The sequence below is a fragment of the Sus scrofa genome, chromosome 14 (genome assembly GCF_000003025.6).
Source record: "Sus scrofa isolate TJ Tabasco breed Duroc chromosome 14, Sscrofa11.1, whole genome shotgun sequence".
Classification (NCBI taxonomy): domain Eukaryota; kingdom Metazoa; phylum Chordata; class Mammalia; order Artiodactyla; family Suidae; genus Sus; species Sus scrofa.
The window spans coordinates 31,101,573-31,115,215 of NC_010456.5; the positions used below are offsets into that span (position 1 = coordinate 31,101,573).

A 13,643-nucleotide genomic window follows, 5' to 3' on the forward strand; every position below is an offset into this window, starting at 1 on the left:
ATGTAAGCAGCTATTATTATGAGCACTTGACAGTTGGAACCTATTAACAATGGTAGGTAGTCCAGGGGATGGGATTTGGCCAAAGAATGGAGAAGTTTGATTTCTGCCCCTGCAGAGGCCCCTTGTTGTGGTTTGGGGGAAGGGTGGGATGCAAAGAGGGCTGTGGTCCGCAGCAGCCTGCCCTGAATGGTGGGGACTTTTGATTTGAAGTGGACTAACCCCTACAGTTAGTAGCTAAGGTTTGGCTGTAACCTGCACGTTCTCTTCTTGAGAGTCAGGATTTACCAGGGAGGCTTGTGGAGAACAGTCGATAAACTGAGACAGGCTGCTTGGGTAAGCACCCCACTACTAGGGTAGCAACCAGGTGAGTCAGTACCTGTGAGCCTCTGCTTTCTCATCTGTAAAATGGGTACACTCCTGGGAATGACCTCATAAATTTGTTGTGAAGATTGGATTAAGTAACTAGCTCAATAAATTTCCACAGTACTTCTGTGATGTGGGGTTACACAGCTATGGCTAGGGAAGGGTAGGCAGCAAAAGAACATCTTACTTTGCAGTTGAACTTCCCACTGCCTCCCTGCCCTTAGGACAAGGAAACTGCTGTGAGAGGGGAAGTAATTGTCCAAGGTCACACAGCTAGTCAGTTTTAGGGCCAGTGCCCGCATCCCTAGTCTCTGGGCGGCCACACCCAGGGTCTGACAAGCCCTCCAACCCCTGGCACTGGTCCTTTCTCTTGCTTTGCCCCGAAGGGCACATTTAAGGGAGATGGCTTTGCTGGGTCATCAATTCCAGCAGCAGGACCGAGTCCGCACTCCTTGAAAACAAGCGCGCGGGAGTCCCCGAGCGCTTGCCGGTGGAACGGAGGTGGGGAGAACTACTCTCGTGCCCCCACCCAGCCAGGACGAGGGGGCGGCCGTGGGCGGCAGCGGCGACGTCCCCTGGCGCTGGTCGGCGCGATTCTCTGTCGCCGCCTCGGCCTCCCTCCGCCTCCCTGGCGGCCGCCGCGCTGCGCGGGTGTTCAGTTTCAGTGCGGGGATGATCGTAGGCTGCGACCGGCTCCCCGAGAAAGGAAGGAAGCGGGCGAAGGCTCCGCGGTCCTCGACTGGGGCCTGGCAGCGCCGTGGAGGGGGCTCAATTCTGCTCGCCGGGGCTGGGTGCGCGTCGAGCCTCTGCCGCCAAAGGGGACGCCCGGGAGCCGCGCCGCCGCCGAGGGTAACCGCGGGCGCGCCGGGCGGGGCCGGGTGGACTTCCCTGTGCTGCTCCCCGCGGCCCGGTGCTGCCCTAGTGCCCCCACCTCTTCGGGACGCGCTGGGGCGGGGTATGGGTCGCCTCTCGCCCACGGGCTGCTGGGCCAGCGTCGCAGAGCCGCTCTTTGTGTCTCCCGGGGCTGTGTGTGTGCTGTGTGTGTGCAACGCGCGCTTGGCGCCTCAAGCCCCATCACCTGGTGCCAGCTTTCCAGGATCCCCTGCCAGACCTTTGCCCGAGGGGACGCCGCCTGGACTGCCAGGGGAGTTGCGCTAAGTTGGAGGAGAAAAGGGCGGGTGGGGCTGCCCCGCCTCCCCAGACCCTAGGCTGCGCCCCAAAGTTATTGCTGCAGGTGCAGCGCCCCCTCCTACCATGCTCCACCGGAGCCAGCCCGGGCCTTGGGAGGCGGGACCCCCAGAAAGGCTTAGCTTGGGGGCGCCCAATTTTCAGCCTCCAACTTGGAGGGTGTCCTACCCTGAAGCCACCCGGGGCGGTGGGTGGGGAGTGTCGAGGGGCGCGGCTTTCGGGACAGGGGGCGGCGGAGGCGGAAACCAGGCTGGCCGGCCGGCGGCGCGGGGAGAGCTTAGCTGCCGTGGCACCGAGCCGGGGTGCCCATGTGACTGCGGTGTGCTTTGGAAGAGGAAGCTGTAGAGGTCAGTGCAAAGGCGTCACGCCAGAGCGATCGAGAAGCAGGAGTGAGGGGGGAGACCCGGAATGAACGAGGGGCAGGCGAGCTGGCGGGCCGGGTGACTGGCTGCAGGGGCCGGGACAAAAGCCGCCCTGTCCCAGTCACCCTGGCTGCCCTAAAGCGTGCAATTGCCCGGCGGGAGGGGTGGCTCAGGCCTGGCAGCCAGGAAATGAGGGACCTGGAAGGAGGGGCCTCTCTTGGAGAGGCGATTCTGGAAGAGGTGCCCCTAAGCTCCTAGGGGTCTCAGAGGATGCTGAAGGGTGACAGGGAGGCAGATCAGACACAAGCTTAACTTGGAGAACTTTCCCTGCACATAGCTGTAGCTTGAAGGCATTCCAGTTTCTGCACGTGCTGGGGAGGTTGGGGCTGGGGCAGGAGATTGGCAGGTTGGAGGTGGGTGGCCTGTATGGCTAGGCAAGCTGGGGTTCTGGAGCCCAGAGAGCCAAGTCTCCTTTCCACTTTGGGCACCTGGGTGGGTATCCAGCTGCAGGCTAAAGGAAGCACATCTCACTCCACCCCACACACACTTAAATTGTTTTCCAGCCTAGACTGCTGCTGAGGTCTGGAGGGGTGTGGAAACCAAGGTTAGATTAAAAAAAGAAAAAGAAGAGAACCGAGAGGAAGAGGTGGTTTTAGGAAAATGAAGACTAATATTTTGAAATGGTGCTTGGAGAGAAGAGGCCAGTGTGGACCAGGGGGGTGGGGTGGGTTAGGGCTTCAGCACCCCCCCACCCCTCCAGTTCCTTGCAGAGCAGAGGATCATCCAGGCCTTACTGTGTGGGGACCTGGCTGGGTGCGCTGGGTGGAGGCAGGAGAATGTGGAGCCGGAGCCGGAGCTGGGACTTGAACAACCCCAGCACCAGCACCCGAGCCCGCGCCTGTCTTCGTGACAGGGCTGAGTCCTGTGCTGTCAACTACACCCCTCCAAAGGGGTTGCTAGGCAGCGGGGCTCTGATGTGCGGGAAGGCCTTCTGATTTGTCAGCCTCCTGCAGACACATGGTTAAGGCTCCTTCCAGCCTATCCGGAGGAGGGACGCGGGGCACGCTGCCTGCATACTGCCGAGCCCTGGGTCCACCTGAATGTGAGGTGCAAAAGGCAGCCAGAGGGAGGGGGTGCCTGCAGCCCTCCGGCTTCCTAACCAGCTCAGCCCCACGCACCGCCCCCCATCTCCTCTCGGGCTGCTGACTCTTCCCTGCCTGTCTCTGCCCCGTTCCTCCCCTCTTTCCCAAACCGTGGAAAAGCAAAGTGCAGCAGGGAAAAGAGGTCAGTGGGTAAGCATGTGTGTGCGGGCTCCTGGAGGTGCCAAGGTGCCGGAGCATGAGCCATGGGGAGACAGCCCCAGGTGGCTCTTGTGGGCAGGGGTGGGAGTGGGTGGGAGGGGGCCCTGGCACCACTGTCTGCTGGGCCTGGACCTGGCAGCCTGTTTGACCCCCGTCCTCTTAAGCTCAACCTACCCCTAGGATGGCAGCATGTGGAGGGAGGAGGGAGACTGGAGAGTTCCTGTAAGGAAGAGGGGTTATCTGGCAGTTGCTAGAGCTCAGAAGGGGGGCTCCTAGCAGGTTCCTTCTGCTCCTGAATGCACTCCCTTGGTCCAAGCCTCTAAGGGCCAGGCTCACTTTTACTCTCTCTCTCTTCTCCATCTCTGCCTGTCTGAACCCTCACCCCCAGGATCTTAATTTTTACCCCCGCCTTTTTTTTTTTTTTTGCAGCTTTATTGAGATATAATTCACATACTGTTTATCTATTTAAAGTGTACAATCCAATGTTTTTTGGTATGTTTACAGAGTTGTGCAACAAGATCAATTTTGGAACATTTTTGTCACCCCACAGTGAAACCCTGTACCTGTTAGTACACTCCCTGTTTCCTCCCCCCACCCTGCCCCAAAGCTCTGGCCACCGCTCATCTGCTCTCTGTTTCTGTAGATCTGCCTACTCTGGCCATTTCATATGTGGGAATCATACACAGTGTGGTCTTTTATGGCTGATACCCGTGTACTTTTAGCTGCATTGCTTACTTTGCAGTCAGTTGGAGTTTGTCTTACCATTTAACTTTTCTGACGCAGTGCTCCAGTAAGGGTAGTTCATCCTTAAGGACAGGAGTCTTTTGCATTGGTACGTATTTCTCTAAGTGCCGTGCCTGGCTCTGGGCTGGACCACTGGTTGGCTTTCAGTCAGTGATTGTTGAATGAATGAGGAGATGAATGGGGACTGGTAATTGGCAAACCATGCAGGTGGTTTACAACTGAATTCCAGGGGGACCCGGATGTTGCAAAAGGGCCTGGCAGCTTGGGAGAACAGGTAGAGGGGCTGGAAGGAGCGGAAAGGAAGTCTCTTGCCTGGGTTGGAGGCGGGGGTGGGGCAAGAGTAGGAAGGAACCCAATGGCCTGTGGGTTTATCAGCTCTCTTGGGAACCTGAAAACAAAAATGCCTCCCCCATCCTTGGGGGCAGGTAGCCAATGCTTGAGGTTCATCACCTGATCACTGGGGCTTCCCCCATGGGGAACTCCGATTAGATTTGGGTTTAAAAAAAAAAAAAAAAAAAAGATGAAAATTCCCCAGCGTCAGCATTTATAAAAGGGCACTAGGTCAAGCATCTCCAGAACTGTTTGCTCACCTCTGGTGATTCAGCCATTGAATTGTTTTTTTCTGCTTCCGTGCTTCTCTGCTGCAGGTACTGTCTGATGAGCGTGAAAGGTTGTTTCACTGACTTCCACATCGACTTTGGAGGCACTTCCGTTTGGTACCATGTTTTCCGGGGCGGGAAGGTGAGTTGAGTTTCCCCAGATCTCTCCATCCCTGGCTGTGTATGCAGAGAGGGGCTTACCAACCTTTCTCCTTCTGTCCCTGCCTCCAGCCAGCCCCCACCCTGTGAGCATTCTTGGGGCCACTTGGTCCCCTGAGGGCCACCTCCTCACCCTCTTTCTTTTTCTGAAGGGAGAGATCAAGGTCAACTCTTTTGCATTCCATCTGGTCACGATCCGTACCTCTTCACCCAGTCCACAGTTCTAAGCATCTTAGGCTAGATTAGAACTCTAGATTTGCCATTCATTTCCCCTGGCTATAGTTTGAGCTCCAGAACTGAGTCCTTTTAACTTAAAAGCCTAGTTGCTGCTGCCATCTGCCTCCAGGAACATTTTACATCAGGGACAGACATCAACCAGAGAAAGGAGGCAAGACAAGTATTCAGGATGCTCCTGCTGTGTCAGCTCCTGTGTGCTCATCCCTGTGGGGACCTGGGGGTCCTTAAGTGTGTGCCACCCTGCTTGTCTGGGTCTGGGTTTGTGTGTGCATTTGTCTTAACCAAACGTGTTAGAAGAATTCTGGGTAGGAAGCCATCCCGCTTGGTTCCAGATGTTTTTTCCTCCTTCTCCTCAGTGAGCACAAGCTGGGTTTATTTATTGGGCCATTTTATCCTACAACTTAAGGAAATTCCCCTTCCTCTCCTTCCCCTACCAGCCCATGGCTCAGGAGAAAGAATGTTCCAGCCAGTCCAGGAAGTCTTCCCACCCTGGTGTTAAAGCTGGAATGGAGATTCTCTAAAAGCCAGCAAGCAGTGTCCCAGAAGGGCGGCACAACCCTCCTTGCCACCCCAGAGACCCTTTGATCCTGTGGAGGTCCCTGGGGACAGGTCCTCCCTGTTTCCAGGCAGGTGGGCCGTTTCCTGGGTTGTGGCAGAGCCTGGAAGAAATCAGAGCCGTGGGCCTGGATCTTTAACTCATCCCTTTCTTTTCCTCCTAAGATATTTTGGCTGATTCCTCCAACCTTGCACAATTTAGCGCTGTACGAGGAGTGGGTGCTCTCAGGCAAACAGAGTGACATCTTCCTGGGAGACCGTGTGGAGCGATGCCAAAGAATTGAGCTGAAGCAGGGCTACACATTTTTCATCCCTTCCGGTAGGTTCCTGTGAGGCGGGCGCTGGGCTCTCACTCTTCCAGCATCCTCCTGCCTCCACTGTGGCCTCAGCCAGGGGGTTAGGCCCAGGGATGGGGTTTTTCTGGGTCTCCTGGCCTTTGTTAGTCTCAGAGAGAAGCAAGCCTCCGGCTGCAGGCGAAAAACAGCCTTTCCCATCGCACTGGTATCTCCTTGGCTGTGGGCTAGAATTGTCACCTGGGAGAAAGCCTAGGGCCCTCCCTTAGGGGAAGTTTGACTGCCTTCCCCAAGACATCCTGCTGAGATTTCTGAGTGAGAGGATGCTGGTGGTCCTGTGGAGGGTGGGATGGGCCAGGTTTACCCTGAGGACTGGGAGGGGAGACGGGGAGGGGAGAGGGGGAGGGGAGGCCCAGGGGAAGGGCTGACCCCTGGGCTGGGGTGGAGGTTGGGCTTACTGACCCTGAAAGCCTGAGTAGAGGGGAATGGACCAAGGGGCAGCCTCCTTTCTGTAAAACAAGATAAAATGTAATTGGGATCAAGGTCAGTTCCTGCCCTGGGACTCCCCACCTTTTCCCTCAAGATTAATTCTAGACAGAGGGCAGTAATTGAGAGGGAGGGGGGGCCCTGGGGCCAGAATGCCCCGCCCCAGTTCAAATTCCTGCTCTGCTGCTGACAAGTTGAGACTTCCTGGAAATGAGTTAACTTCTCCAGGCCTCAGTATTCTTATCTGTAAAATGGAAGACTTCCCAGGGTGGTTGTGAGGACTGAGTGAGACAAAACCTGTTTGCCTTCAGCTCCTCATTGATCCGATGAGGGTTTTTGGCCAGTTCCAGGCTGAGTCACTGAATGTGGCAGATGACCTAGGAATCTCAGGGGGCTGCATTAATGGCAGCATTTTACCCAGGATGGAGGTGACAGTCCCACTGTATGGAGGGAGGGTGTCCTGTTACATGTAGGGGATTGTTGGAGGGTAAGTCAACCTGGAGAGAGAGGAGTCTGGATGCTACATCAGGTGAGATGCATTTGAAGAAGGAGTTGGGCTGTTTTAGTCCAGAAGTGAAGGTCTGTGGTAATGGCAGTCAGCCATGGGAAAGATCGTCTCCTGGAATAAGCACTGTAACCAAGTGGTATTGGAATGACTTGCTCTGCTAGGCACTGAGCTCCCCGTCACTGGAGGTAGACAAGTAGAGGCTATGTATAGTCATGCCAAGGAGCCTGCAAGGACTTTGTCACCAGTGGAGGCTTGGATCTTAGGATAGGGGTATCTTTTGAGGCTACTAAAATCCATTGGATTGTGTTTCTGACTGGAGTTGGCCTTGGGTCTGGACATCCAGCTCTAGTGTCAAGTGAAGGGGGAGGGGGTGGTTGTGGTAGCAGTTCTCAATGTTGGAAGGGGACCGGCACACCTGTTTTTTCTAGAAAGTTGGGCAGAACATGGAATCTTAACTGTTAGGGGAAATGTGGGATTTGGAGACGGCAGGGTGAGTGGGGGTGACTTTGTTTGCAGGGCCCCAGGGCTCTGGGAGAGGAAGGACGCACAGGACTTGTAGTTGGTGGGCTGTGTGTATGGTGCACGCCTGGCAGATGTGATGAAGAGAGGGAGGGTGGTGGTCCCCTACAGTGTGCTCAAGGCCACTTTCCAGGTGCTGGAGGATTGGCCCTGGTGGATTCTAAGAAACTCTGGAGTGCTCGTGGCTGGGCTGCCGTCTTTGTGACTTTGGGCAAATGGTCTCTTCCTGCCTCAGTTGTCCAGTCACTTCAGTGGGGGCAGTGGGGGGCTGAACTCTGGGACCTTCATGATTGCTCCCAACTAAGTCCCTTGAGCGCAGGCCTCCTGACATCCTTGGGACGACCGGCCTTTTTCTCTCAGGGCTTTTTGTAGACCTAGGAGGTGGCTCATTGCTTTCCTCCAGTATGGGATGAAGGGATGTTAATTTCGGTGGCTTAAGCGAGTTTGGAAGGGGTCTCAAGAAGCAACATCTAAGCCACAGTAGGGGTGTGACTGTGGAAGGCCAAAGAGGAGCTGAGGATTTGACCTGCAGCTGGCAGGACTCTATTTAGACCCTAGCAGATACATTATGTTCCTATGGGTCTTGAGTGAGACACCAGGATTTTTTTTTCTGGGTTTGGGGGAAGAAAATAAGAGACAGTTGGAATTTGTTGCCTTCTCAGAGGCAGGGTGGGCCTGTGGTTCCCAGGCATTGGTTTCATTAACTAGTGAAATTTAAAAACAAACTTAATGAGTTCCCTGGTGGCTCAGGGGGTTAAGGACCTGGTGTTGTCACTGCTGTTAACATTGGTTTGATCCATGGCCTGGGAACTTCCACGTGCCACAGGCACAGCCAAAAAAAAAAAAAAAAAAGGAAGCTTAAAAAAACTTTGGAACTGATAATAGGGTTAATAACTTGTAGTGTTGCTAAAGATGGGCATTAATTTAAAAAAAAAACAACCTGTCTGCTACTGTTGCTGGTGTTTCATGAAAGGAAGACTATTCTGACACTAAAAAAGTTGGAAGTAGGAGTTTCCGTTGTGGCACAGTGGAAGTGAATCTGACTAGGAACCGTGAGGTTGGAGGTTCGATCTCTGGCCTCGCTCATTGGGTTAAGGATTTGGCGTTACCGTAAGCTGTGGTGTAGGTCGCAAACGCAGCTCGGATCCCACATTGCTGTGGCTGTGGTGTAGGCCAGCAGCTGCAGCTCCCATTTGACCCCTAGCCTGGGAACCTCCATGTGCTGCGGGTACAGCCCGTAAAAAGACAAAAAACAAAAAAAAAGAGTTGCAAGTACATAATTCCAGAATAAAAGGCAGTCCCTACTTTATATTTGATAGCTTTGAGGAGTTCCCACTGTGTTTCATCAGGTTAAGAATCTGACATAGCGTCCATGAGGATGTTGGATCAATCCTTGGCCTCCAAGCTATGGTGTAGGTCGAAGATGCAGCTTGGATCTGTTGTTGCTATGGCTGTGGTATAGGCTGGAAGCTGCAGCTCTGACTTGACCCATAGCCCTGAAATTTCCATATGCTATATGTAAGGCTATAAAAAAAAAAGAAAAAAAAATTTGGTATTTTGACTTTATGAAAATCTACGCCACCTTTATTTTTCTCATTCCCAACCAGTGAAAACTAAGGACCAGAGTGTTAGAGTCACTGAATGAGATGAGCATCTTGGGTCCTCAGGAGTGCCCAGGGGTTCTTGCCAGCATCATACCCCCTGACCCAGACTCACATGTGAGATTTGTGGGAGTTGGGATGTGGCTTTGGGAAGAGAGCCTTGGGAAATCCAGCCTCCTGCATATGAGCTTTTCAGAAGGGGAATGAGGATCTAATTCTGGCCTTTCCCACCTCTGAGCTGGGTTTTCGTCCCCCCGTTGTGACCTTGGGCATGTGTTTTGCTTCACGCTGGCCTCTGGCCTCCCTTTCTGCTCTGTGAAAGCTCATGGGTGCTGATAGGATGGGAAGATTATACTCTTTTATTTTTTTAAACTTTTTTATTTTATTTAAAAATTAAAAAATTTTTTTTGTCTTTTTGCCATTTCTTGGGCTGCTCCCGCGGCATATGGAGGTTCCCAGGCTAGGGGTCTAATTGGAGCTGTAGTTGCCGGCCTACACCAGAGCCACAGCAACACGGGATCCGAGCTGTGTCTGCGACCTATACCACAGCTCACAGCAATGCTGGATCCTTAACCCACTGAGCAAGGCCAGGGATCGAACCTGCAACCTCATGGTTCCCAGTTGGATTCATTAGCCACTGAGCCATGACGGGAACTCCTATACTTTTTTATTTTACTTCTTTTTAAGTCTGTACCTGTGGCATATGAAAGTTCCCAGGCTAGGAGTCTAATCGGAGCTACAGCTGCCCACCTACACCACAGGCACAGCAACTATCTGGGTTCATTACCACTGAGCCATGACAGGAACTCTTGGAATAGGAAGATTTTAAATATCAATGTTTTTGTGAGAGTCAGGGTATCTTCTTCCTACATCTTGGGATAAAAGGGTTGGGTGCTGCCTTTGCTGCAGGGTTAGGTGGTTCTTTAGGCATCAGTCCAGGAAAGCTACCTGAGAAAGGAAGACTGAGGAGTTCCCCTTGTAGCTCAGCCGGTTAAGAACCTGACACAGTCTCTGTGAGGATGGAGGTTTGATCCCCGGACTCACTCAGTGGGTTAATGATCAGGTGTTGCCGTAAGCTGCAGTGGGGGTCACTGATGCAGCTTGGATCAGGCATTGCCATAGCTGTGGTGTAGTCCTGCAGCTGCAGGTCCAATTCAACCTCTAGCCCCAGGACTTCCATATGCTGCAGATGTGGCCATAAAGAGAAATGGAAAAAAAAAAAAAAAACAAGACTGTTGAAGGTGATTGAGCCATAAAATGATTTGGACACAGGGGAGAAGTGGCTTGGGTTTGTTGTGCTGAGCTGGCCAGCTCTGGACAAGGTGGAGGAAGTGGGAATACAGTGGCCTCTCCAGGTCACATAGAGTCAGGGTCAGGGGTGGCCTGGGACTCGCCAAGATTCAGCCTGATCATTAAATTAAGAGTAAGGAAAGATGAGATTGGAACTCAGTAATGGACCTGGTGACATCTTTTTCTTTCCCTTGGCTTGACCTATGGCCAATTCCCTCTCTGGCTTTACCAGCCCAGGGGAACGCTAGTTAATAGTTGTTGGAACTTGCGTTACTGAGCAATGATTATTTTATGTATATTACTTACTTTTTCTGGAAGAATGTAAAGAAACATCCTCTCACACCACCACCTCCTCCTTTTTCTTTTTCTTTTTTTCTTTTTTTTTGGTCTTTTTGTCTTTTTAGGGTCATACCCACGGCATATGGAGGTTTCCAGGCTAGGGGTCTAATTGGAGCTACAACTGCCAGCCACAGCCACAGCCACACGGGATCCGAGCCACGTAGGCGACTTACAGTACAGCTCACGCAACGCTGGATCCTCAACCCACTGAGCAAGGCCAGAGATTGAACGTGCAACCTCATAGTTCCTAGTCCTATTTGTTTCTGCTGTGCCACGACGGGAACTCCTATTTTTTTGTCTTTTTAGGGCCGAACCCGCTGATTATGGAGGTTCCCAGGCTAAGGGTTGAATCCGAAGCTGTAGCTGCCTGCCTACAGCACAGCCATGGCAACACTGGATCCTTAACCCACTGAGCAAGGCCGGGGATTGAATCCATGTCCTTATGGATACTAGTCAGGTTCATTAACCACTGAGCCACGATGAGAACTCTTTTTTTTTTTTTTGTCTTTTTGCCATTTCTTGGGTACTCCCCTGGCATATGGAGGTTCCCAGGCTAGGGGTCGTTGAATCGGAGCTGTAGCCACCAGCCTATGCCAGAACCACAGCAACGCGGGATCCGAGCCGTGTCTGCAACCTACACCACAGCTCACGGCAACGCCAGATCCTTAACCCACTGAGCAAGGCCAGGGATCGAACCTGCAACATCATGGTTCCTAGTCAGATTTGTTAACCACTGAGCCACGATGGGAACTCCGAGAACTCCTTTTTTAAGTGAAGGCTCCTCAGCCCAGAGAGGTGAACACACTAACCCAGGGTCACACAGTTAATAAGTGACAGGGCAGGGTGAGAACCTTGCCTAGTTTTGGAGTCCCACCTGGTTCGCTGTCATCCTGGGAGTCAGTCCACTTAGCATCTGGTCCTTCTTGTCAGTTGCGTGACTTTGGGGGAATTCTGTGCTCACTTAAGGGTCCACAGTGCAGCGTGGAAAGTGTTGGGGAGAACGTAATTTCCTCCATCCCAAGTTTATGTCCAGCCAAGGAGCAGCTAGGATGGTGGTGATCAGTACAGGAGCCTGGGAAGAACCGTGTGGTCAGTGGCTTGGGCGGGCCTGAAAGTATTTCCCATCCTCGCTTTGTGGTAAATTCCCAGGTATTTCTTTTTTCTTTTCTTTTTTTGTCTTTTTAGGGCTGTACTATTGCCATGGAAGTTCCCAGGCTAGGGGTCGAATCAGAGCTGCAGCTGCCAAGGCTTTGAAAAGAACGGTGTCCACGCGAATCTACATTCATCAGCGCCAGACCCTCCCTTCTCTCATGTCTGGTGGAAACACCACAGCCACATCAAAGCCACATCCCAGCCATGTCTGTGACCTACACTGCAGCTCATGGCAACAGTGGATCCTTAACCCACTGAAGGAGGGCAGGGATCAAACCAGCATCCTCATAGATACTAGTCAGGTTCATTACCACTGAGCCACAATGGGAACCCTTTTTTTTTTTTTTGTTTTGAGAATAGGAGGCTTTGTGCATCGCTTGCTCTTTTTCCAGGACTGCATCTGTCCCTTGCTGCTCGGCCTGAATAGCCTCTGTTACTGCCTTCGTGTTGCAGGAGGTAACACGTGAAGCAGGAAGTAGATGCCAGCCTCCCCAGCTCAGTCCCCAGCCTGGGGATCTGCTCTTTCATGCTTCCTGGGGTGCTGTGAACGAGAAGCCATCGGGAGGGTGGGGACGGATGGAGCTTAGGAACGCTGTTATTTCCACTCCCTGGTTCTTCTGGAGGCAAGTGTTCAAGGAACAGCAGATGTGAGCAGGGCTGGGGGAGGGGCTCCGCAGTGGCTCTAATCCAGACGAGGCTGCCTGACCACCTTGGAGGCATCAGCTTGGGAAGGAGAGAAGAGGAGCTTCTAGGACCACTCGAATGTCTGGGAATACAGATTCTCTGCCCCACCTCCTTGTAACAGCACCTCTCGCAGGTGTAAGTCAGGTGTGACTGCGTTTCCACCAGATTTGAGAGAAGGGAGAGTCGGGGGCTGATAAATGCAGATTCACGTGGGCTCCGTTCTTTTTAAAGCCATACCCCTGAATGTGGAAGTTCTGGGGCCAGGGATTGAGGACTGAACTCGTGTCATAGCATTGACATTGCCAGACCCCTAACCCACTGAGCTGCCTGGAAACTCCTTTACAAAACCTTCTTGAATATCAGTGGCAGTTGCTTACAGGGGTTGAGTTCTTGCTCACAAGGGAGGCAGTGGTCTCCTTCATTTCATAGGGCATGTGGAAGCTGGGGTGGGGGCAGGGGAAGCAGTCAGTGCCTCCTGCCTGACTCAAATGGTGAGTTAGCTCTGGGGAACAGTTTCAGACCCAGGCCCCTGGACGTGGGCGTTCACAGCATGGTAGGTGGGCATGCCAGGAGCCTGGGAACAGGACCCAGGAATCCTTGCCCTATTCATGATTCACCCCACGCCGGCATCTGCCTGAACCCAGCCATTCTAGGTCCGAGTCTTAGGAAGTGCTGCTTAGATAGTGCTGATGGTCATAACAAGAGTGATCACAGGCAGCATGGCTCTGCTTTTGCTAGAAACAAAAAAATGGACAGTTGAGAAGATCAGCTGGTACACAGTTGAGGCGGAGAGGCTGAAGCAGATGTGTAAACTGGGACTTTAAAGGTGGCTGCTGCACAGAGCGGGGGAGGGTGGTGGGGAAGGCACCCAGGAGACTCCACAAAGGCACACCTGCCCAGTGGAGTGACTCGCTCCCTCTGATGTGCCTCCGCCAGAGACTGAGGCGCCCATAGCAGAACCAGATTACATAAGGCCTCTGTTCTCTGCCCTTGGCTGGTGGTTTTCCCCTCCGCTTCCCCGAGAACCACCAGGTCTGTACCACCTATTGTCCCCAGCAGGGGAGGGCCAGCTGCCCATAGTGTCCACAGGAAGGCCAGCAGTGGCCTCGAAGCCTCCCGGCTCTCCTCAGGTGGCAGCTCTGCTCCTGGCAGCCGTGGCCGTCCGTGACTGCCCATGACTCAGGGCTGCTGTGTTTCAGCTTACTGAGGAGAGAGGCCAGAGCTGCTTCTGCTCCATGGTGGGCGGAAGGGCTCTGTAATTTT

The 13,643-nt window shown here is 53.3% G+C and overlaps 1 protein-coding gene across 14 annotated transcripts in view; it reads left to right on the plus strand.

The window, feature by feature from the left end:
- KDM2B (lysine demethylase 2B) overlaps nt 1-13,643 on the plus strand; it is a 145,973-nt gene that overhangs the window by 44,452 nt on the left and 87,878 nt on the right. For 8 of the 14 annotated variants that reach the window (XM_021073426.1, XM_021073420.1, XM_021073425.1 and 5 more), the window contains exons 7-8: nt 4,606-4,699; nt 5,674-5,827. In XM_021073426.1, the coding sequence (XP_020929085.1) occupies nt 4,606-4,699; nt 5,674-5,827 (248 nt within the window). Of the gene's footprint in view, nt 1-766; nt 865-988; nt 1,213-1,742; nt 1,899-1,966; nt 3,198-3,328; nt 4,047-4,605; nt 4,700-5,673; nt 5,828-13,643 lie in introns of those variants that run through there. The other 6 variants (XM_021073433.1, XM_021073429.1, XM_021073428.1 and 3 more) reach the window with 6 other exon arrangements.